The sequence below is a fragment of the Peromyscus eremicus genome, chromosome 13, assembly GCF_949786415.1.
Source record: "Peromyscus eremicus chromosome 13, PerEre_H2_v1, whole genome shotgun sequence".
Classification (NCBI taxonomy): Eukaryota; Metazoa; Chordata; class Mammalia; order Rodentia; family Cricetidae; genus Peromyscus; species Peromyscus eremicus.
In genome coordinates this window covers 29,439,846-29,466,255 of record NC_081429.1, presented here as the reverse complement: position 1 = coordinate 29,466,255, position 26,410 = coordinate 29,439,846, and the positions used below count along the sequence as shown (strand labels likewise).

Genomic DNA, 26,410 nt, shown 5'->3' with positions numbered 1-26,410 from the left:
CTGTTTTTCCCTCATAACAAAAAGTTCAGTTTTTAAAAAGAAGGAGGAGGAAGAGAACTGGGAGAGGAAGAATCCTTCTTCTTCTTGGGTATGGCCATTGTTAGGTTTCACTTGGTCCAGTGGATAACCTTACACCCCTGTACATATGGTAAGCACTAATTGGATTTAGTGGCTTATAAAAAAATACAAGAAGATTGGAGGAGGATGTGTTGAGGGGAATATGGTTGGGTGGGTGAGGAGAGGAAATGGTGGTTGGACATAGCCATATTTTACCGCATATGTGTGTGAAATTCTCAAGTAAAAATGTTGTAATTAGAAATACATATGAAAATTCAGTAAGACAAAAGGCAAGGAGGAGGAGGAGCAGGAGGAAGAGGAAGAGCTGATATAGCTTGTGGGTAGGATACTTGCCTGGCACACATGAGGCCATGAGAAAAGCGTCTCCAGTGTTCGCAAAAATAAAGAATGATAGAAGAGAAATTGCTTTCAATGCCCTGGGGCACTCAATGTTTTTAATTGTACCACATAGCTAAGAATTGATATCTTATACTGGAAATTATTTCTATGGGTGTAAATAATCCCAGACAGCTCTACAATTTTCTTGACAATAGTTTTAAGGCTTAAAGTGTTATTGGTTAAAATTTTAAGGAAACTAGAAGCAAATAAGTTGTATCAAATATTCATCAAAGCTGAGTGTCTGAGACAGAGTTACTGTAGCTGGGATGAAACACCATGACAAAGGCAACTTGGGAAGAAACGGGTTTACTTGATGTATACTTCCACATCACAGTTCATCACTAAAGAAGTCAAGACAGTAACTCAGGCAGGGCAGGGACCTGGAGGCACGAGCTGATGCAGAAGCCATGGAGGAGCACTGCTTCCTGGCTTATTTATCATGGCTTGGGCAGCCTGCTTTCTTATAGAACCCAGGACCACCACCCCAGGGATAGCACTGCCCACAACTGGCTGGGTCCTCCCCCATCGATCACTAATTATGAAAATGCTCCACAGGCTTATGTGCAGCCCGATTCTATGGAAGCATTTTCTCAATTGAAGCTCCTTCCTTTCAGATGACTTTAGCTTGTTTCAAATTGACAGAAAACTACCCAGCACACTGAGCATAGCTACAAGTGTCTATGATCCCAGGACTAGGGACAGAAATGGGCAGATCCCAGCCAGCCTAGATGGGACAGTGAGCTTCCAGTTCAGTAAGAGAACCTGACACAAACCACTAAGGTAGGGAATAACAGATGTCTGACACCCTCCTCTGACCTGGTGTGCATGTGTACAAGTGCATGCACAAATTTATCAATGATACTATGTATTTCTCCCACAACACTTGAAACTCAAATGGCAATTGTATGCCTGCTCTACCAGGCCTGGCCAAGTATAAAAACATACATGGGGTTGTATAAGCTAGTATATCTTCAAATGTTCCTCTCTCTTCACTTCTTGCTTCTCTATATTTCCTCTCTTTGCTCTGATGTACCCAATACCCCCCACACTGTGTACAGAGAAAGAGACAAACAGGGAATTCTAGAAAGAGGAGTGGGGGACAAAGTTAAAGACAAAGCTGGGGCTGGCATGGTCGCTCCACAGGGAAGAGTGCTTTACTGCTCTTCAGAGTTCTCGGCTTTGGTTCCAGCACCCACATCGGGGGGCTGACAACTACCTGTAACTCCAGGGGATCTGATGTGCTCCTCCAGCCCCCACAGGATTCTGCATGCACATGGTATCCATAAACTCATACAAAAATCATACACACACATATGTAAATTTTTGATGTAAAGAAAGACACAGGGGGGTCAAACTGGAAGCAGAAGAATCTCTGCGCATGTATCAAAAATTTCACACAAAAAAAAAACTTTCTCTAAAACAAGAATGATAAAAGGAGAAGAAAACATGCATTGAGGAATTTCCAAGGGAGCATAGCATTAAAAGCAAGCTTTGGGAACTAATGTATTACCTAAGCCAGTCATCTCAACACAACACATGACGTGAGAAAAAGCAGTTATGCCATCCATAATCATATGCTTGGAGCATAATGTGAAATGGCATAAGCAATGGGGTCTTTGGAAGGTTTTGTCCTGGGATAATCCTGGGGGATTTCGTCTGTGGTGCATGGTCTAGGCTGTGCTCAGCTACGTTGAGACAGTGTGATTCAGACATTTGTCTGATTTTTAAATCCATCATCTACTACTTCCCTCTCCTCACCCCAACCCTGCCTCCAGCTAACCTGATTGGATGCATGAAGCCCCACCCCTGTCAACACCAGCCTTTGTTGTCCTGCAGTGCATCCCAACAGGCCCACTATTTGAATGCTGTCATTCTTATCTGTGCAGCTAGGGTAATGTAATCTGGGAACTCCGGTTCTTCTGACTTGGGCCTTTAAATGATGCAGCCTTATGTGGGTTCTTCTCATGGTCTTTTTACTTGGATATGTGCCAAGAAACCCTCATGTGACTGACAGACTGGAGCTGGATGAGCTGCTAGAATATCAATTTGGGGGCGGGGGGGGCATCTTTTTTTGTCTGCTAACTTGGAATAACCCTGCTCTTTAATCAAAAAGTGGTTGTTGATGTGGCTCAGTTGGTAGAGTCGCCTAGCATGTACAAAGCCATGGGTTCAATCCTCAACACTGCATAAACCAGGCATGGTAGCGCATACTTGTAATCCCTGCACTCAGGAGGTGGAGACAAGAGGATCGGAAATTCAAGGTTATGCTTGGCAAAGTAGTGAGTTCAAGGCCAGCCTGGGTGCTATTAAACCGTATCTTTAAAAGAAAAGGCATTGTAAGGATCTAATGAGTTACTCTAATATTCCACATCCTTAGTAATAATTCTAAGTACACTGTATGAACCTGGAACATGGCTGAACCAAACTGAAGCTGATACTCATCATTGTTGCAGAAATGAGGTGTCTCCAAATCACTGCTGTAGGCCTCTGCCACAAGCATACAATGCTGCCCCAGAGCAGAGCATGCAGCGTATGTAGCACATACTGAACACACAAGAATGCAAAGCATAGATCCTACTAGTGTACTTAAAACTCCAGTGTGCACTATCAAATTGTCTTTCCTTCCCATAGACTCCCCACCCCCAGAGGCAATTAGAAAAGCTATGCTAATTAATATCTTATTCCCTTTATAGTTAAAGTCCATTTATTTATTTCTAAATAAGCATATATTAAAATATTCAATTTTTATTTATATGGATATATGGATCTGTGCATTATGCACTAATAAATATTACTGTGGCCTGTTTTCAAATTTTACATCAACAGAATTATACTGTTTGCATTTACAATAACTCACTTTTTGCAATCCATGTGTTTTCATTATTCAGGTAGAGCAGTCATCCACTCATCTTCACCATTGTATAATATTCCTTCATCTGATGAATGCAATAAAACCAATTTTTCTGTTCTACCACTAAAGGTAGAGTTTTTCGATTTTTACTGTTATTAACAATGTGCTGTGAACACATGTGTATGCTCACCCTTGCACACAAGTGCCAGAGTTTCTCTAGGAAATATTCTAGATGTGGGAACTGATATGGGATGGAGGGATTTGTGCACTGATCTTTGTTAGGAAACAGATTAAAGTCTTACCTGAAGCACGGGAGAGTTGTAGTCTCTCCTCATGTTCCTCAACCTTTGGTCTGCCAAACTCAGTGTTTGCCAGTCTGGAGCTCACTTGGAATTTTCACCAAAGTGTTGTGTGTGGATTTCATACCTGAATTTGGGTTAAACACATTGGTCTCTTTTAATTAAATTATGCGTGTGATTTAAAGAAAGAACTTGAGAAGCTTCAAAGTTAAGGTCACTATGGTGGTTTGAATGAGAATGGCCCTGACGGGCTCATATGTTTGAATGTTTGGTCGGAAGCTACTGGAACTGTTTAGGAAGGATTAGATATTGGAAGAGGTGTGCCACTGGGGGTGGGCTTTGAGGTTTCAAAAGCCCACACCAGGCCCAGTGTCTCTCTCTGCCTATTGCCTGTGTGTCGGGATGTATACAAATAGCTCTCAGCTACTTCTCCAACACTATGCCTGCCTGCTGCCATATTCCCACCATAATGACAATGGACTAACCCTCTGAAAATGTAAGCAAGCCCCCAATTAAAAGCTTCCTTTCGTAAGTTCCCTTGGCCATGGTGTCTCTTCACAGTAATAGAATAGTAATTAAGGCAATCACCCTGCCGTGTGGTCTGAATGAAGAAGATAAACCTGTTTAAAGAGATACTCATACTTGAGTTGCCTGAGACACAGCTCTTGCCTCAGTCAGAGTGGCCTTGACGATTCACGGACAGATCCATCTTGGACAAAATTTTTGGTTTGACATCTAAGAACTACTTAATAATTACTACTTTTCATCCTGACTACACTGATCTCCTCCTCCGCTGCAAGCCAGTGTCACAGCTTTGTTCTTGGGGTACAGTGACAAGTTTCATAGGGATTCTTAAAGAGCTGAAATAACATAGGCTAAAAACAAGTTCAAATTAAAGCAAAGGGGTCACGGCCCGGGCACAAACTAGCTTAGTGTCACGCACTGTGAAAAATGACTCAGGTCTCTTTGCTCTCAACCCATTTCAAACTTTTCCTATTCTGTGTCATGGGGTAGCAAACTTTGTCTGGAAAACTGAATAGTGCCTATCTTGGCCCTCGTAGGCTGAGTCACTGCATCAATTCTTTCCGTAGCTATTCTTCTGGGAAGCTTAACAACAGGCTTTGTTTATTTTTCAGTTCTGATTGACATATCATAATTTAAAGACTTGGATCACTCTCAGTTCAGGGGCCATGTAAAACCAGACAGGTAGAGCAAATGTCCCCAGCAGGTGGCAGCTAGCAAACCCTGCTCAAACCCATGTGCTGGAGACGTACATTTTTTTTTTTTTTTTTTTTTTTTTTTTTGGTTTTTCGAGACAGGGTTTCTCTGTGTAGCTTTGCGCCTTTTCTGGAACTCACTCTGTAGTCCAGACTGGCCTCGAACTCACAGAGATCCACCTGCCTCTGCCTCCCAAGTGCTGGGATTAAAGGCGTGCACCACCACCACCCAGTTGTTTCTGCAATTTTGGTGGTAAAAGACATAGGAAAATACATGGAGAGTCCCACTGTAATCACTGGTTCTGATTGTGAATTAGGAGCAACCAGGAAAAAAAAAAACTGTTTCTATAAAGAAATTAACTATGTTGTAGGCCAGCTGTTCTCAACATGTAGGTCATGACCCTTTTGGGGGTGAAATGATCCTTCCATAGGGGTTGCCTAAGACCATTAGAAAACATGATTCATAACAGTAGCAAAATTACAGTTATGAAGTAGCAATGAATATTTTTATGGTTGGGGGTCACCACAATATGAGGGACTGTATTAAAGGATCGCAGCATTAGAAAGGTTGAGAACCGCTGCTGTAGGCATTTGCCGCTCCACTCTGAGGATGGCTTAAGAAAACGGAGTCTGACAAGTTTCAGATTCCGTACGAGAAGGCTGTTATCTCACAGGCACCTTGGTACCAAATCCCAAACTAGGAATGAGCATCCTCAATAATGTAGTCAAGTACCACATCTGTGTGGAGCCCCTGACACAGGCACCTTGGGATGACAGGGTTATGACTATGCTCCGTTCTTTCCTTGTACTTGAAGACTGAAAAAACCTCTGTTGCAGCTCTCGGCGCGTCTGAAAATCCAAGTCAAGTGCAAGAGTATCAGACATCCCATTAAAATTCCAGTGTTCTAGGAGAGAGGTTCTCTTCAATGTGGGTGTTGTCACTGTTATCTTTTCTGATTTATGTTGTTTGACTCAGACATTTTGAAGTGTGTTCTGTTTTCATGACTTCAGCATCTTATCTTCCCTACTTCCTGTTCTAAACACAAATCACTAACAAGATGGCTAAAGTCATGTTTTAAAAAAATTATTACATTTATTTGTGTGTGTGTGTGTGTGTGTGTGTGTGTGTGTGCGCGCGCGCGCATGAATACACACCTTCCATGGGAAGTATGAGGAGGTCCCAATTCAACTTTCAGGAGTAGGTTTTCTCCTTCTACCATGTGGGTCGTGGGAATTGAAGCCAAGTCATCAGCCTTGGTGGCAAATGTCTTTTCCCTCTGATCCATTTCTCTGGCTCTTATATTTTTTTTTATCTGTAAGTCACAACCCACAAACCCACTTCACAGTCCCAGTGCAACCTCTGGGTTTCCAACTGGGCCTGCATTCTTCAAATACCCACTTGTTATGATGTATAGACACTGGCATTGGAAAGTGAACAGCATTTCAGAGACTTCTGAGCCTAGAACTTGAGATTCACTTCCCAGCCCTTTGAAATATGGTCAGCTAGATATGTCAGCCTCCTTCTCATTGATTTTGTGGCCTATATTCTGAAGAGGCTTCTTAAAAACTCCTGGGCTTCTGGGGCCTGGGTGTCTGGCCTAAGAACACTCCTCTTATCACACATTTCCCTGAGAGCTACCAAAGGCAGTCTTTACCAGTCCCACAAGAATGAAAAGTGTCCCTGAGAACATTCTCAGCCTGGCTCATTCTTGAATGTCTGACACTTGCATTGAATGGTTTTTGTTTGGGTGGTTGAAGGTGGGAGAGCAAAATAAGTTAACCCTAACACGTGCATTTTATTTTATACGTCTACAGACTTGTCAATATCCTATGACTCCATCATTATGCTGTGTCCTTCCTCATACAATGTAAGATACTTAGTGGTAATTGAGTAATTGATCTTCAAAGCAATTAAAACAATTCAAGAAAGTACACTAAAGTCTGTTATGAAAATCAGCAAACTCCATTCCCAGAGAGTGCCTAACCTGTGGTGGAACGCGATCATTTCTTCAGAGATGAAATATAGAGGCCTTAAAAATTAAGCCTACCATGATGGGTTTTTGCCTCCGCCGTCACACAGAGGCATCTGCAAAGGAAACAGTGCACGCTCGAGGTCAGAGAAACTCTCGGTGCCATTGTGAGAGTCACATTCACCCGTTAAAATATGCATTCCGACTCCCCGGCCAAGACCATTTGGACATTCCAGGACTGCATGTCAGTGCAGTCCCCAGTGCTGAGACATGTAGCTGCCCTGGCTGCTGAAGGCCAGAGTGAGGATAGTCGGACCATCTCACAGACCAGCTTCCACGAACAACTAGAATGTTTAGAATCAGCCCTAGTCACTAGCTAACCCGCTCTAAAGGTTTCCTAAGTGCAACTGCACATGTGGAAAGACGTCAGGTGAAAACGTGGCATTTTTTTATTCAAATACGACACAATGGCATCTCTGCACTAAGGAAATTATTTCATGTGCCTTTGTTGTTCTTCCTGTAGTGTGTCTTCCAAAACCAACAGTGAGGCAAGCTGTCCCAATGTCTAACCTTCTGAGCCAGCTTGAACAGTCAAACTCTGTTTTAGCAACAACAGCAAAATATTTTTAATATCAAGAAAAGGACAAAGCAAATAAATGGAAAGTGTGAAAAGACAGTCATTCCAGATAGCTCCCTCCCAGAGATATCCCATGCTGCATGTGGAAAAGTCCAGGGACAGGAAGTTCAGCTGCTTTGAGTCCTATATTATATGTTTTGTTTGCTTGTTTGTTTCTGCCTACTTGTGTGTTTTATTTTAAAACACACAATTTTAAAATTTTAAAATTGTTTTTTTTTAAATGCTCTTTCCCGAGGCTCCGTCTGTAAAGCGATTGCTACATGAACATGGGGACCTGAGTTCAGTTGCCAGAGTCCATGTAAAAAGCTGGGCATGGCAGAACACTCCTGTGATCCCAGCGCTGGGAGGCACAGGAAGAAAGATCCCTGGGCCTCACTGGCCAGCTAGTCCTGCTAAGTCAATGAGCTCCTGGTTCCATGAGAGATTTTGTCCCCAAAACCAAAGTGGTGGTCAATAGAGAAAGACATTCAATGTCACTTCTGGCTTCCATGCACACATGTACACACATGCTTGCATAGCCACACTGGTGCATGCACACATGCACACACACACACATGCATATACACACATGCACACACATACACACACACATGCACACACACACACACACACATACACACACACACACATACACACACACACACACACACACACACACACACACACACACACACACCTTATTCCCCTTTCCTTACATATTCCAGTGAAACACCATAATTTAGCACGTCTTATCTTCCAAATTCTGTGTCCTCTGACCTGCTGTTTGATTTCTGTCTGCCTGCCCTATTGACTGCCTTCTGACTCCGACATGGCTTTCCTCTCATGCCTTGCTATCGATAATGCCCTGCACCTGCTGCTGGCTTTCTTTTGACTGCTGCCAATCCTAAGGACTCTGGTCATTTTTTTCCTTGACTTCTGCTGCTGCTCCCGAGATTTTACTGACTTCATATCGGTCATCAGATGAGCTGCAAAAAAGTCAGTCAATCATCACAATGTCTAAAATGCCCAAATGTTGTTGCGGAACCATAGTTCCCAGGGGCTTCTGCTCTGTGTGGCACCCCATGCAGCTGCTATTACGCAGCTCCCATCCAGTTTAATCGCTCCTTTCTAGTCTATTCCAAACTGTCATTTTCCAAGTCATCTCAGTTCCGAGTCTCATCTTCAACTGCTTTAATAATGGTTGGATGCTTTGTGTAGCTGAATAATGTACAGCCTTATGTGTTTAACCTTATGCAGTTAGCCCCTGTGACAATCTATGTTTCTCATAGTCAGTAAGTAGTTCCAGAACTTCGTCGATCTGCAGCTGTGCCGTCATGGTAGCATTTCTGCTGGTAAAGTCCAAGTGTTTCCCTCATAATTTCTGTATTTATCTAGGCTGGTATTTTATTAGTAGCTTCTCCCTGGGATTTTCAGGACTTTTGCAGGAGATCAAAATTTGCCAACATCTCATTTCCATGCCTATACTTTCATTAGTGGAAAAGAGTGGGGTAGAGTAGCTCTTGGTTCATCTGCCTAGAATCGGGCAGTTTTATATCACAGATGTGACCTATGTGGGGTCTTGGTGACATTATCTTGATCACTTTCCATACACAAGAAGATTAGTTTAAAATATTGGCACTAACGTTCTGTCAATCATAATAAATTATGACCTCAATTTCAAGTTCTCAGAACAGTTGCCAGGTATTTTGAGGAGACAGGCTCTGTGTCCAGACAGGAGTTGTGGGTGATGTCACTCCAAGATTCTTCATTGGGTGCTTTTTGAATGATTAATCCTCCCCAGCACAAAGGGATCAGCAGCACCACTAAGCTGACCATCTATGCACCTGGGTCTCCACTCCCTGGCATGGTACCACTCTAACCCTGGCGTTACCAATCCCAATAGTTCTCTCTGAGTACCCACTCTTATTCCCATCTCTGTCCCTTTGAGGGGACAATCCTGCCATCCCTCCATGTAACCCTTTGGCCTTGTCCCTGTGTTTCTGGTGTCCCTGTCTCTTCTCCCCTGTTAATTTTATTCCATACTCAGTGAGGCATCAGACTGTTCATTGATATCCACTCTCCACTCTCTTGCTTTGCTCCTCTGGCAAAATAAACTTGCTTAAATTCCACAATTCCTGTGCAACCAAATGAGGCTGCCTCCCTTTAGTCCTTCAGCTCTGTACTCCAAAAGTCCCTGGCCACCTTATGGAATCTGAAGTCCCTGGCCACCTTATGAAGTCTTTGCTAGTCTGTCCTCACATTTCGTTTCCTTCTTTCCTGCTTCCATTTTTCTCAATGATTGTGATGGATGTACTACTGTACATCTTTATTTGTCTATTATTTTCCCTCTCCTTCTTCCTGCTAGAGTAAACTGCAATGTGCCCATATTTAAAAATATTCCCTAGCACATAGTAGGCATTCAGTAAATATAGAATGAATAAGTGGATGACATCATTTCTAGATTTGTTGATAAATGTGAAGTTAGACCGTAGGAAAAAGTTGGTGGGGGGATGTTTTGAGAGTGAGAACATGGATCATCATGTCATTGATCCCAGAAGATGATTTCATTCAGGGTAACCTCCGCCCCGAAAGCACCTTCAAGCACAGAGAGGTTCCCCTGCCAACCTGTTCCTTAGGTTCAGAGCATGTGCCATCCTGCAAGTCTTACTGCCCAGTTTCTCTCTCTGAGACCACATGAATTTTCCACAATTCCTGTTCATGTGTACATAGGGCACAGTACACATTTCTTGACCAATTCGAAAGGTAACACCCACCCCTGACATCCATGCTATGCCCTAGGGTTTTCCTTTCAGGATTTACTCAGGCTCATGAAGTTGTGGGAGCGAAGGGGATGATGGTTTCCTCCTGAGAGAACAGCCCCATCTTTCCCTGGTGCTGTGAAACTGATCAGAACACACAGAAGAACAAGATGTGACTTCCTTTGAGAAGCTGGACCCAGTGGTGCTGAAGTCATGCAAACAAGTAACTACAGTGAATAAATGCTCGTTCTCAGAACAGTTATGCACCACACAGACGAGGGGGCTGGTAACTGCTTTGAGGACTTTGGGAAGAAAGAGGTAACATTTGAAGAGCTCCCAAATGAGCAAACTTAGCCAAGAAAAGGACTAGACAGTGGGAAGTGGTCATTGCAGCCAGAACACCATGTGGAAAAGCACAGGAATGTGAACGGGCAGGCAGCATTTGTGGGTGGGAATAGCACACAACACTTCCTGGGGACCAGGGCCTCAAGCTGAGGGGAATGTGGCCACCAGAACACAAAAGAATAAACCCTGAGTTTATGAGTGTAGACTTGGCACTGATGGCCATTCATGATAAGCAAATATATTTAATTGGGGAAGTGGCATAATCTAATTTGGGGAGTTCATTTGGAGTTGCTCACTAACCCCAACTAGTCTGTATTTTTCAAACTAAATACATGATTTTATTGTTTCATAAATGCCACAAGAGTTAACAGTAATGATTTTTGAAATGAAGATGAGTTCATTTTTAATACTTGATATGTATTTTGATTTTGTCAAAGTGTGGTCTGGGGAACTCTGGGAGATGAATCTCAACCTGCTTGTCATGGATTGGTTCCTGGAAGAATAAGGTTACCTTGGCTCCAGATAGCTTGAGTGTAATGAGACAGAGAATAATTACCGTGAAGGAGAGAATTTTCTGAGTTTGGTGTGAACCAATGTTGCCATGCCAGCATGTTACTTAGAACAAATCATCTCCAACAAGTTTATATCACATACCATGAATGGCAAAGTTCAGGGGTCGGGGATCTAGCTTGCCTAACATGCGTGAAGTCCTGGGGTCCACCTCCAGCATTGCATAAAGTGAGTGTGGTTGGTACACACATGCAACCCCAGCCCTTGGGAGGTAGATCAGATGGCAGACAAGTTCAAGGCCAGCCTGGGATACACAAAACTTTATTTTAAGGACATTGAAATGGTACACACACACACACACACACACACACACACACACACACACACTGCACATACATGCATACAAATACAATTTTTAAAAATCTAATTCAAGCCGGGCAGTGGTGGTGCACGGCTTTAGTCCCAGCACTCGGGAGGCAGAGCCAGGCGGATCTCTGTGAGTTCAAGGCCAGCCTGGACTACCAAGTGAGTTGCAGGAAAGGCGCAAAACTACACAGAGAAACCCTGTCTCGAAAAACCAAAAAAAAAAAAATCTAATTCAAGGTTTTCTTTTTCTTTATGAAGAGCTATAGTCACGATTCCTTATGCCCAGCCCACACCACTTCTTACTTAGGTAGCATCACCTATCCCCTGTGGAGGAGGAGAGGTTTGCCAGAGTAGTGAGCAACTTTAGTGAAGCCCAGTTCAGCCACAAAAGGATGCATGCACCCTGGCTCTCCACACAGGCCAACCTCTGGGCTGAAAAGTCAATGTATAGCATGGCTCTCCAAAATCTCCCCGAACTGAACTGTACTCATTTGCCAAGAACAAATAAAAGGATCTAGACTCCAAAGACGATCTGGACCAGTCCTGGAATGAGAATGGGATGGGAGAACCTGAGAGAACCTCAGCTTCCCATAAATCAAAGCCACAGGCTCCTACCAGCAGTAGCTTAGGGACCCCTAGACTTTGGTGTGTCTGTGGAAATTTTCCAGCCTTAAGGCTTCTTAATCAAATGCCTTAATCATTTTGTGTTTAAAACTTTCCTCTGTTTACTCTGACTCTATGTTTTCCCTGTAAGGAAATCAAAGCTAAGTTAGTAGTTTTCCGAATGAAGAAAAATACCATCTAAGATGAACTTAGCACGTTTATTAGTTTGAGAAAACAATTAATAAATTACAGACCTTTGAATGTAAAGTGAAAGGCATTTTCTGTATTCGAGATGAACTTTTTGTTGTCCTGGACTTTCTTTGGGATGTTAATTTTGATTTTCAAAACAACTGTCCTAGATGGGCTTTCTACTTTTATCATTATTGTTAGCAAAATAAAACATGCAGAGAGTAAAAACATAATATTCGTAACATGAAAGGCTGAGAAGAAAAGTCTGCTCCTTCTCCTGGCTGCCCCTTCCTGAATTCCTCTCCAGAGAGGAACCAACTTCAACTTCAACTCCATAGCAGCTATTCTCTCTCTCTCTCTCTCTCTCTCTCTCTCTCTCTCTCTCTCTCTCTCTCTCTCTCTCTCTCCCTCTCTCTCCCTCTCTCTCTCTCTCTCCCCTCCATCCTCCCCTCCCTCCCTCCCTCAGTCGCCCCTCCCTCCTTCTCTCCATCAACACTTACCTGTGTACAAATCCTCAGAGGGAGTGAGAACCGATGAATTGTCTCCCTTCCATGACAGGTTGCTGACAGCCCCCTCTGTAGGTCTTGTACAGGTCAATCATAGCTTCTGTGGGTTCAAGAATGAAAAAGCCATGGCATGCCCAGAAGTCAGCATTCCACTCTGCTCCCCACCCTACTTCATGTGACTATTACGTTCCTTCTGTCCCTTTCTCCATAATGTTCCTTGAGCCTTGGAGGGAGTGATATAGATGACCTATTTAGGGTGGGACATTTAACAGTTACATATTCTCCATATTTGACTAATTATGAACCTCTGCAGTCATGGCTGATCACTCTGACCAAAGCTGACAGCAAAAGTATTCTATAGACATAAAAGTGGACGTTCATAAGGTAATTCGTTTATCAAAACAATAGTAGTAGTTGCCCTACCAGGACCTGTTACCTCCCCAGTCACAGGCTTTGGGCTAGGTTTACAGTTTCAGATATGAATTCTTTCATCCGGACTGGGCATAAAATCCAACCAGAAAGCAGTTGGTTACCCCCATACCAGACTTTCTTCTGTGGTACCCCGTGGGCTCATCTTACCTGGCCAGTTAGTATTACTGCACACAGGGTCAACCACTGAGTAAGACTGACTGACATTGTGACTAACCTTTTGACGTTGTGTTTTTATTTATAAAATTCACAATAGAGAATCGCACAACCAAGCTAGCAAACAAAGCTGCAAAAAAAAAAAAAGTCTTATATTACGTGCATTTATGATTTTGTACTGGGTCACATGCAGCTTGCAGATGGTGGGCTGGACACACCTACAGTACCCAAAGCATCTCAGGACCCTCAGGTCAACACGCAAAATGCTGCTGTTTCCCCAGCAACTGACCAGTACAAAGAAGCAGGCAGCTTTTGTATGTAAGAAATATACACTTTGCCAGGCGGTGATGGTGCACGCCTTTAATCCCAGCACTCGGGAGGCAGAGCCAGGCAGATCTCTGTGAGTTCGAGGCCAGCCTGGTCTACAGGGGGAGATCCGGGACAGGCACCAAAACTACACAGAGAACTCTGTCTCAAAAAAAAAACAAAACAAAACAACAACAACAACAACAACAAAAAACCCCACATACTTTAAAAGATTAAATAGCTTTGGGGGGAGGTGCCTGCCTTTAATCCTGGCACTTGGGATACAGAGATGGACAGATCTCTGTGAGTTTGAGGCTATCTTGGGCTACAGAGTAAGTTCTAAGACAGCCAGAGCTAGAGAAACCTTGTCTTAGAGGGGGGAAAAAAAGATTAAATAGCATTAAAGTGTTTTCTGAAAGACCTAAGAAACCAGAATCCCCAAGCACCCACTTCCCAGCATGGAGTTTGGATTTTCTACTGCTTGGTGAAGTTTTTTTGCTAAGATTATTGATTTTTTTTTAATTTTTATTCTATTTGGGGGAAGTTTTTGTTCTAAGAGTTATTGGTTCCTAAAAACACTCTCAGTAACATGGCAGGTTTTTTGGTTTTTGTTTTTTAAATGGACCCATTGGTCCACTGTAAAATTAGCTTGCTTTCACCTCTTAAGAGAAAATTCTAGAAAAATAGATGACAAAGCCAACAATGTTTCACAAGACGAGCTAGGGAACTGAGAAGAGGCAGCTATGGCCCAGTGAGTGCCTCCCAGCCTAACCTGTGTGAGTCAGTGGGTCTTTCTCTAAGCCCGGGAAAATGAGGAAGGAACAACACATGGACTCTTCATAGTATAGACTCCACACACCCCATGAAGAGTGGCTAAGATCAAGACATCCAGTGACAACTGCTAGAGCAGAAGTAGGGGAAGAGGACCCTCTACTCACTGCTAAGAAGAATCCAAGCTAGTTCAGCCATTACGGAAATCAGTAGAAAATTTTCTCAGAATTAAAACCAGAACTACCATCAGACCCAGCATATACCCCAAAGGCCCCACGTCCGACCACACATGTACTTGCAGACCCACATCTGCCGCTGCACTGTTTGCAATACCAAGGAAATGGAAAAGAGGAGTGGATGTTGAAAACGTGGTGCTTATCCACCAAGGAATTACACACACACACACACACACACACACACACACACACACACACGTATGAGGAAAACAGAAATCGTGAAAATTGCAGGAAAATAGATGGATCTAGGAAGCATTACATTAACCAAAGTAACAAGCTCAGAAAGAAAAAATATCTAATGTTTTCTCTCATACACAGACCCGAGCTTATAATGTTCATAAGGATGCACTTGAGTGGGGTGAGTGTAGACATCGACTACAGAGCTAGAAAGGAGCTCGGGAGAAGAGAATAAGAGAGGTTAAGGAAACGGAGAGACCTACAGGACACGAGACGTGAAGGCTGGAAGGAGGCTGTGATGGGAGTCGGTCGAAGAGCCCTAGGGGAGGGGGGTGACAGATGACAGGAAGAAGGGACACCGAATCAACAAAAACGACTCCTGTTTGAAAATTCCATCATCAAATGTATGCTAATTAGAAATTTTTTTAACTTAAAAATTTCCAAATGTTAGGGGGAAAGAGAAGCTGGAGTTGATAGGAACAGACACACACCTCACTCCCTTGCAGCACACAAGGCTGGAAGAATGAAACAATGAAACAAGGTGTTACCCCAAGTGTTTATTTCCAAACACTGGACAACTCAGAGGGCCACCTTCTTAGTCACAGTCACTCATCTGCATGCTTGCTGTCACTCAGAAACTCCAAAGCGGGTGGCTGGGTTCATTGTCTAGACTAGTACTTTATCTCCCTAGGCAGGAGCTGAAAGATGGGAAGAGTGGCAGCTTCGGTGGAGATGGCTGTGGGTGGGGCAGGCAGCCGCCACCCTCCAGGTCCTCCTTGGCTGGAGGGCAAGCTGCCAAGGCTCTCCATCACTGGGTGGAGGCCGCTCTGCAGGGAACAGCTGGTGGGGCCTGTCTGGCACCGCTTGGCTCGAACATGGTCAGCTTTTCTTTTCAGATACAAAAACCATTGCCTCGGGCCATTGGCTGGGCACAGAGACTGGCAGGGTCAATCATTTTAATGCAGAATCAACAGCCCTGCGCAGTAGAGTGTGAACCAGCTCCGAAGATGCCAACTTCCCTTCCCACTGACCCTGGGTAGCTGGATATGGAGAGAGACAGAGGGGACAGCAGTCTACCTCCATATCATGAGCCAGCAGAAATGGATGTGCTGTGTTCAGAGAGGAGGAGGAGAATCTGAAAATCATTTTCTATTAATGGAAAATAAAAAAAATGTATATATAAATTTCTTGGACTCTCAGTAAACAGTAGGAATGTACGTGCCTCATTAGATCTCTTGTTAATTTACTATTTTTTTCTTTATGTGTATGATTGTGTGGGTGAATACCACATGTGTGTGGGTGCCTGCAGAGACCAAAAGAGGGTGTTGGATCTCCTGGAACTAGAGTTACAAGTGGTTGTGAGCCACCCAGCATGGATGCTGGGAGCCAAATTCAAGTCCTCTGGAAGAGCAGCATGCAGTTAGAAAGCACTGAATCATCTCTGCAGCATCAAATGCTTGCTAAGTTTAATGATGTATGGGTGATGCTTGAATGCTGTGGGACTGAGACAAAGACTGTCCAGGCTGCCTGGGCAGCAGCTGAGAAGTAATTGCCACTTGTATAGCATCTGTGCAACTTGGCACCTATCATTATGGGCATCAAATATACCACTGATATTCCTAATGAGCGTGTCATTAAATAAGTAAAGTGTTTTAGTGTCTGTGCCCATGTACAAATAACATTCAACTAGTCAATTTACATACTTGGTGTCCTCTAAAGATACTGGTAACAGACACTGTGATTCAGTTGTGGAATTAATGAAGAATTTTCAGTCTCATTCTTATTCTGGAAGTCCAGGCCAGTTCTCTGGCATTGGATAAACTCAGGAGGAAATGTCTGGGGGGAACATAGCTAGTTTACACTGACTGAAGATAAGACCAGACAGTCACATGGCTGTCCTTTGGCAAACAGTCTTGTACTGAACAGAGAGGGGAAGTCCCCAATGCCTGAGTTCTTCCTGAGTGCATAGCCATCTGCAAGGCGCCTTTGACTGATCCCTGATCCTCTGCAAACCACCAGAAGACAAATCTTTTTCTTTTCTTTTTTGAGGTTATAACATAATGGTGTCATCCCCCCTTTCACTTCCCTCCCTCCAAACCCTCCCATACGCCTTTCCTTGCTCACTTACTAATTCGGGACCTCTTCTTTTATCAACTGCTACATAGCACAAGACAAATCTTAATGCCTTCCTCTGTGAGTGAGACAATCAGGAAGCCTTCAGCAATTGGCCCCAAACTCTGGTTAGAACCTGCACAGATGACCCACAGGATATACAGTAGGCCACATGTACTGGGCATGTGGTCACCGAAGTTCTAAATCTTTTAGATTCTCTACAGTGGATGTTTATCTTGCATTCTGAGGTCATAAAAAAAAATGAATGCACTCATTAAAAGAATGATTCCCCTCTAGGCGCATTACTTAATATTCAAATGTGCTAAAGTCTCATAACCTTGGGCAGCTTTCTGACCCCAAGGGAGAGGAAAGTCAGTATTATTAAGAACTTCCTGCTCTTTACTTCCTTGAGGTTTACCATGAGGACACTAAGAAGTACTTTGTTACTGAAAAAGGAAAAATCATAAAAATGTTGCATGAGAAATAGCCATCCTTGGAGTTGGCTTAATGATAGGTGCTGGCCGTGCCGCTTTTTAAGGGAGTTAATTTCTGAATAGTAATTAACGGATTGTATCCATTAAAATGGTTGTGATGTTTCAGAAAAGGACCCATCAAAATGAATGCAAAAGGTTTAACCACAGCCTCAGCATCGTTTAGTCAAGTAATCTAATGACCGACTGATTGAAATGTATTTGCAAAGCTTAGCTTGTGTTTAAGGGAAAAGGCCAAAATGAAAAGAATTTATGTCTTGCATACAAGATCATCCCCGGGAGGCTTACTTCGTGAGGTCCCATGCCAGGCTCTACACCATCACACAGGCCTCTGAACGGCTGCCAGAGAGCTACCCTCACTGTGATGCTGAGTTCATCCGGTCAGGTGGAGGACCTACTTGTAGGCAGCTTGTCACGGAATGGATTCTGAAGTCTCAGCCAGCGGGACTGTTCAGACATACAGGCAGGCCCCACCATGACTGTCTGACTGGTTCTGGAATAGTTCTGCTAACCCAGGCAGAAAGAGACACCCGTGGGCCTCGCTGAGGAGCCACATCGACCACACAGACGCAAGCGTACAAGGATGGGACAGGCGTGTGAAGAGAGGGTACATGCAGTGGGCCCCCTCGAAATGCCTGTCCATTGAGTTGGCACCCAGAAAGATCAGACTCTGTGTACCTTCTTTTAGGCAGCAGGTCAACTGACACCCCGGCTTGCCCCCTAGCATAGTGCATGCCCATCTGTAGGTTTTAGGATTGCCAAGAGTTCGTTATTCCCACACTAATTTCTGCCTGTAGCACTTAGGATTGTTAATTAATGGAGTAAGTTAATTAAATGTGGAGGAAAAACTTGATTAAAGGAGTGAGTACAAATGTACTTTTATGAAAACAGGATTGAAATATTTAATAAAAATAAAATTGAAGGGCTGGAGGCGTGGCTCAGGGGTAGGAACGTCATCTAGAATACTCAAGAATCTAGTGCCATCCACAACACTGCAACAAAACAATAATAATTATCATTAATATTATTTATATAACAATTTTTGTTGTTGAAGGTTGCTTTTCCAAAAGATGTGCCTGAAGCGGCTTTTTAAAAGTTAGAGAAAAGACATCAATTGAGATTAAATCTTGGGTCTGGAGAGATGGTTCAGTAGTTCAGAGCACTTGCTGTTCTCCAAGGGAACCCAAGTTCAACTCTCAGAACCACCTGTAACTCCAACTTTTGGCAACGATATGTACTTTTCTGGCCTCTGAAGATACCCACACCCATGCAGCATACACATACATACACACAAATACATAGAAACGCTTTTTAAGTGATGAAATTTCTACTATAAAGTCAAAGATTTGCTAGACATTAAACAGCTTTTAATTTTCTACCATCATTAAGGACCTTAAATAAAACTATGACCCTCTAATAAACAAGAAAGCTAAAATGATATCCATTTGGGTTTCTTAATTTTAATGCTGCAATCAGATAAAAACATATGCTCGTTTGGAGGTGACATGTCAGCCTGCATGCAATCTACTTTTAAGTTATTAGGTAGGTGTGTGTGTGTGTGTGTGTGTGTGTGTGTGTGTGTGTGTATGTGTGTGTATTGTGTGTCTCTATGTGTGTGTATTCATGTGTCTGTATATGCATGTGTGTCTGTGTGTGTTCATGTGCCTATGTGTGTATGCATGTGTCTGTCTCTGTGTGTATATGTGTGTGTGCGCACATAGAAGTAAAGAAAGAAAGAGGGAAAGAACAACAGAGACAGGGGTAATGGAGTGAGGGATTATACCAACAGCTGCTGAGCTTAAATGAGACATTATATAACTTTATTGTACTGCTTTTCAATTCTCAGGAGGGCTTAATGTTTTTCCAAAATTTTTTCAGTCCAAGCAACTAACAAATAATTCAGTTTGTGTGGGTTTTAATATGTTAAAATAACCAAAGGCTCTGACTTCACTTTTTGTCTCCCCAATCACAGTTGCCCCACAATAGCCATCTGACTTCTGGGTGGAGGTCACAGAAGTTTCTAGTGAGAGCTGAGCTTGCTTTACCCAGCAAGACTGCTTTAGAGGATTGCTTGACCATGTGCATGGTCACCTGGCGATTGGAAGGGTTTGCACTTGGCTGTGCTAGGGGGAGGTCTTTTGCTCCACCCCTTGGCAGTCCTATAAAAGGCCCTTCGGAAGAGACAGAAGGGGCTGGTGGATAATGATCCAGGCCCTCCCAAGGCTATCTTGTGTTTCTATCTGTTTCTCTCTCCTCTATCCTTCTATCTAAATCTCTTATCCTTCACTCCTCAAGAGTAACCTGGGGTAAAATGTGGGAGCAGATCTCCCAACTGGGCTCCCACACGCCTGTGCTTTAAAATTCCAAGTTCAGGGTGAACCATAAACTTCCATCCCATCAGCACAGCATTTGTTCAGGAGATACAGCACAAATAGGACATTAACATGAACAACATGGGCAGTTCCTTCTCTTTGGGACATGCAGCCATCGAGGGGAATGTACATTAAACATGTAACTACAAAGTTCCACGGGGCTTGGTAGGAGAGGAAATGTGGCCTACACTGAAGGAGATCAGCAAGGATGTGCTCGCTCAAGCTCTGGCTGGAAGGGAGTGGAGGCTGAACACAACTGTTACTTAAAATAGATGATGTGAGAGATAGAGAGAGACAGAGACAGAGACAGAGAAATGGGTAGATAGACAGGCAGATAAAAGTAAACAGAACAAAACTGAATTAAGCCTGCCCTGTGACCCCATTTAATATTCTGTAGATTAGAGGATGTTCAATATACCCTCCCTTCCCTGGACCAGATGCTCAGGGTCCAGGTGTCTGTGGCTTGTGAGAGGCAGAGCTTCTTGCTATCTATTAAGGACAGTGGCTTGGGAACTCCTTCCATACTCTACTTGAGGACAATGGCTAGGGAACTATATGCATACTTATGTCAAGTTCACTCAGAAATGGGGTTCTCATCTGTGAGAAAGGAATCACGACCAACAAGAGGCCTTCATGAAACAGATTCCTGGGAGCTGGCCCCAAAGTTTCTGATTCAAATAGTCATGGGGCAGAGATGAGACATCATGGATGTTCAGGGAACCCATTGCTAATAAGAGTGCCGTTAAACACATGACTGTCATGAATGTAGACAGTTAAAAATCTAGAAAGGCAAGGTTGAAATAATCAAGACACCTTCGAGGAAAACAGCAAAGACCTGGTCTTCTGAGAATATCAAATAACCAAAACTCAGGGAGACTATCAATGCCTCAGTCAGATACTTCCCATTCGTAAAAATCACAATGTTTATGAATGGGGTGAGGGTGGGAAGAGTGAAAATCATCACCCACTCGCCTCTGTGAATGGCAGAAAAGCGTCCTATCATCACCTCAGGAAATACATTCAGTTAATTATGTTTTGAGACGTTTTTCTTTTCAGTTACACAAATAGAATTCCCTGTTTTCTTTGCAATTTACCTACCAGCCTCCTAGACTTGTTAGATCATCAATTACCAATTGGTATTATCAATTATCAACCATTTTTCTATAGAAGCGAACTAATTTTCAGTTAGTATTAACTAAAGGAAACAAAAAGGGAAAGGTTCATATATGACCATAGAACATATCATTTATGTCAAAGTACATACCAAATCTACCACTTTTAACTATTTTTCTCCTTGTTTTTCCTGTAGGTGAGTATTATTTTTTAGAGTTGATTTGTACATAATTTCTAAGGGCTGAATTTGTAGATTTGTCAACGTGACTAGATAGGATAGAATTTCCCTAGCTCAGTGCCGTATCTTCCATTCTTGACATAAGAAAGAGCGTTCTGATCTCAGCATAGTGAATGAATGTTTTCAAAACACACAGTGAACATCGACATTCTTATACCAGTCTTGATTATTATTTCAGAGAATCTGAATTCTTATTTCAGCTTGGAATCACCTGTGGAAAATGTTATGTACTCAGTCATGAGATATGAGATATGTTGCACACAGGAGAGACAGGTACAAACACACACACACTTTCTGCTGAACCTAAGAATATGCTAAAGTTAGGCCACTCTCTACCTACAGCAATGGCAGTTTCATACAGTTCAACTTTTTATTATTGTGGGAAAAGAGAGAGGAATAACAGACTTTGCCTTTTCCACAAACTGCCTGACTTCCTAAGTCCAATTAAAAAAAATGTATATGAGCTGGGCCGTGGTGGCGCACACCTTTAATCCCAGCACTCGGGAGGCAGAGCCAGGAGGATCTCTGTGAGTTCGAGGCCAGCCTGGGCTACCAAGTGAGTTCCAGGAGCAAAGCTACACAGGGAAACCCTGTCTCGAAAAAAAAAAAAAATGACCCTTCTATGTCATTTGACACTTCTATGATTTTTTTTTATTCATTTTTGTGGGAAAACCACTCCTACTTTTTCCAGGGTACTCTTGAGGAGAGAGGGATAAGAAATATTAGGTAGAAAGAGAGACCTAGTTGAGAAGAAGAAAGACAGTAACACAGGATAACTTCGGCAGGACCTGGGTCAATACTCAACAGCCCAAAACAATTCAAAAGGGCTTTTTATAACAATGCCACAGGGCGAGGCAAAAGGCCTCCCCCTTACTAGATACAGCCAAGTGCAGACCTTTCCAAACACCTGGTACCCAGGGCCATGGTCCAATCATCCTCTTATGCAGCCCTCCTGGTAAAGCAAGCTCAGATCTCACTAGGAAACCTCTGTGGGCTCCCTCACATTTTTATTAATGAATTGCCAGTGTCACGTGCATCATGAGTTTAAGTGTCCAAGGTTCAAAGAACATAAAATAGGTTGTCCTCTCTTGCTCTTTCCAGGGCTGCATCTGCAAAGGCAAGGGCCAGTGCTTCTGCATGGGGACCAAAGGGGAAAAGGTAAGAACAGAACTTCCTGCTGCCTCTTCACACTGGAGATGCCTTGAGTCTGTCACGCTTTGCCCTTCTGTAACAGAAATCATCACTATGTTATGGAGTCCCCTAAATCCACGTTTAAAGTAATTGTATATAACCATTAACCTTAAACAATGTTGAAAGCCTTCTAGGAAGCTTGGGCTACTCTGGCTCCCTTGTGTAAATACTGGCAGTTACACTGTAACTCTCTCGGCTGAATAAGTAGCAAGTTGGCAGAAAAATAACATTTTAAGAAGCCTCCCTAGCATACACTATATTTATGATGTTGCTAAACATGAGAAAAGAAATTAAAGCAACTTGATTCTCTCGCTTCGATATAAACATTGAAACCCACAGATGCGGTGCTGCAGCACTGGAACAAGACCGCCCCCTGGTGGCAACTTCCAGCAGCAGCACTCCCGTCAAGGGAGAAAAATCAAAGCTCCATTGCAGAATTCAAAGAAAAAAGAATGCTGTGAAATCTCATCAGCTCGCTCCATTAACTCGCAATTTATGACAATTAAGACAGGGGCAGAGCTAAAGTACTTTTTTTGTTTACAAAATCCTTCCTCGGAGACATTCATTAATTGTTCAACAATATTGAAGGGTAACTATTAAAAGAATATTCCAAAGAAAGCACATTTTAGTTCATTTGGTAAGACAGTTTATATATAACTATATGCTAATTATAATAATTGCTTTATTTATAGATATTATGTCTATAATTCACTTGTACTAGCCCCCCCCTTCCCCAGGAAGCTATGAATGTAGCCCGTTCACATTTGCTCTGGAATGCACTCCCTTTGTTCTTGAACTTGCATTCAGGCATCTACTGAGTCGCAGCTGTATGCATGATGCAGTCCGAAAACGTGTGAAAGTAACTGAGCTATGAGAAGGGTCTAGCAAATCCACTTCTTTCTCTGGTTTATTGGGTGTGCTTTCTGTATACCAGTGTAAAGTAGCAGACTTTTGATCATTCCTGTGGCTTATTTATTTATTTATCGCATTTGCCAACTGTAACAAAACTGACCAACTTAACTAGTGGCCTTGACTGCTAAAGACTATTCCTCGGTATTCACATTCATGGGAAGGCTTTTGTTGGCCAAACTCTATTTTCCTCACTTCTACCGGGCACTTCCCCGTAGCATCACCTAACTCCACCTACCAGATCATTTGGCTCACACTTTGCAGTCTGCTGCCCTTGACACCTCTCCTGCAGTTCCTATGGAAACAGCTGACTGGGGGACTCATTCCTGTGCAACAAAACCATCTCTCAAGTGGGTACCTCCACGGTATTCTATTTTCATTCTGTCATTACTAAGACCTCAAAACCATGGCCTTCCACCTCATCCTCACCGTCTCCACACCTTAATAAACACACTCCACTAACCTTAATTTTCTCACCATACTGTCTTTTGGTCCCTTTCCCTCTAACCTCTATCCCGAGTAGTAGGCTTACCATCTGGGAAAAGTTAGTGTCTACAAGGACATGAGCATCACTCTGAAGCCTGTGGGCATGTGTTACTAGATGGTGGCTTTCCTGGGAGCTGAGTGCTAACTATTGACTCCTTAATCCAAGGGAAGAATGTCACAAAGAGAAGGTTGTGGTGAGGCAGAATGTTTTGCTGGCTAATTGCCCCTTGCTTCTTGTTTCATTTTGGTTTTAACAGGGGGTGAAAGGCTATCCTGGGCCCCCTGGTTTTCCTGGCCAGAAAGGATTTCCAGGTCCTGAAGGATTGCCTGGACCACAGGGACCTAAGGTATGTTACCCTGCCAGCTTGGTGAACCCCTGCCCACCTAACCCATCTTCATGCCCACCACATAGGCCACTGAGGCCCTGAAGACAATTCCCCATCTTAGACACCTGGTGGGTGAAAACCCAATTCTTCGTTTCCTGTCTTAGCTGAGCTTTCAGAACTGCATTCCTACCCACCCAGACCCCCTGTAGTTCCTACCCGTGAATCTGGCCAAGCTGGTCTTACATGGGAGGATGAGTCTTTTCCTCCTTCCCTGAAGATCTGTCCCTCCACCTGTGCCCTGACCACGGGGATTCCCATCATGACCTTAGTCCAGGAGCACATCCTTTATAAGGACCTTTGAACTATGCTTTTGATGCTGGCCCGTCTCTTTTAGTGCTGAAACATGCAAATATTTTTCTATACTGGCATATAACGTCGTCTGGATTCTTTAGGTACTCTAATCGAGGGATTGTCATCCTCTCCTTGTCTTTTCTGCAGGTCAGGTTCTTGAAGAAATAGTTAAGGTGGTACCTGTCGATCACCTGTTCTTCTCCCCTTAGCCAATGACACTTTGTCTTTGGCTTCCTCCCCTGAAAACATTCCTGCAAACCTCCCCAGCGACCTCCAAATGGCCACTGCAAGGGTGTTTTTGTGTCTCTACTTGACATGAACCTCTGCTTTGATTCAAATTGAGTGGGATCTAGAGACATCTGTCTGCCTTTGGTTTTGAAAGTCCCCTATCCCTGATTCTCTTTCTTTCTCCCCATCCACCTCTTCCTTTGGGGAGGGGAGTCTGTTGAGCATCAGGCTTCCAAGGTCTGTAACATAGCCTGTTATCCTTCACACTTGTCACGCATCTTTGTCCTAAAGACTGTGATACACAAAGGGCCTTGTTTCAATAAATACCCGAGAGGATTTACTAAATAACTGTGAACCACTAGGTCTGCTGGCCGTACCTTCCTACTGGGGACATTATCTAGATGGACACCAGAGCTGTCAGGCATACAAACTCCCCTGACTACCGGCCCCCAGCAATCTATGAACTAGTAACCAATAAAAGACCACTGTAATTGATCTTTGTGGAGCCTTTCAAAATTCCATACTGTATTGACATATTTATTAGAATAATACCTAGAACACTTAAATGATGTATTTACTCCATGCCAAGCAGTGGCCCAATTATTCCTTCCTGCATTTCATTTATTCCTCACATTGACCCTGTGATGCATACACAGAACTCAAGGAACCCTTTTTATTTACCACTTTGTTATAAAGGACGCGTGTAAACAGACAGACCGGTAAGAACACAGGGTTCACTGAAGGTCCCAGAGTAGGCACTTTCATCCCCTGGAAGTGAAGTGTGTCGCCCACCTGTCCAGAGCTCTGTAATCACCTCAGGCTGGGGATTCCTTCAGACTCTTCCTCTAGGAGACAGGATCCACTCCTCACCCAACTCAGCTCCCCTGCTCCCTAGCAATGGGGCTGCAGCCAGATCCAAGCTTCTAATCGGGGCTTGGCCTATCTGGTGACCAGCCCCCAGCCAGGAGACCCCCAAAAATCCGCTCATCAAAAGATGTGTCAGGAATTCTGAGGGTTTTGGGAACTCTGTATGAGGAGTCAAATATTAAGTAACTAGAGACAATCCATGCGCCCCATCTCTAAGGAAGAATGAAGGATCTTGGGAGCTATAGGCCAAACACTAAAAGCAGAGACAAGTATCTGTTTACTACACCTAAGCAACCAAAGCCATACTTACAGTTTACAAAACCAAGCCTGATACCCAGGAATTCTACCATTTCTGTCTATCTCGTCCAGGTCAACGTTCTCTTTCTCCGTTTCTTCTTCTGGTGCTCATCTTGAATTAGCTAGGATGGGGAAATGGCTTGGAAGGTAGAACGTGCTGGCTATACAAGCATGAAGACCTGAGTCCAGATCTCCAGCATACACGTAAAAGCCAGACATAGCAATATGCATCTGTAACCCCAGGGCTGGAAGCAGAGGAACTGAGACAGGGCATTCTCGGAGCTCACTGGCCGGCCAGCCTAACTGAACCGACAGACTCTCAGTTCAGTGAGAGACTCTGTTTGAAAGCATAAGATGGAGAACAGTAGAGGAAGACACCAAATGCCAAATCTGGCTTCCACACACATATGTACATAGCGCGCGCGCGCGTACACACACACACACACACACACACACACACACACACACACTTTTAAAACTCTGACTGGCCATCCCATTGACTCCTTTCAGGGCTTGGACTTGCTTTTCCCTTTGCTTCACTGGTAAAAGGATTTTTGATGTGTGAGGCCTGCAGGTAGATTATCCAAGAACTCCTTTCTTAGTTCATTCTCTATACCCCACTCTGCTCACTTGCCTTCAGCACCCCTTTACGAATACCATTGGCAAC

The 26,410-nt window shown here is 43.5% G+C and overlaps 1 protein-coding gene across 1 annotated transcript in view; it reads left to right on the top strand.

The window, feature by feature from the left end:
* Col4a3 (collagen type IV alpha 3 chain) overlaps positions 1-26,410 on the top strand; it is a 131,264-nt gene that overhangs the window by 32,764 nt on the left and 72,090 nt on the right. Inside the window, exons 2-3 of the mRNA XM_059278362.1 lie at positions 22,190-22,246; positions 23,932-24,021. Of these exons, the coding sequence (XP_059134345.1) occupies positions 22,190-22,246; positions 23,932-24,021 (147 nt within the window). The remainder of the gene's footprint in view (positions 1-22,189; positions 22,247-23,931; positions 24,022-26,410) is intronic.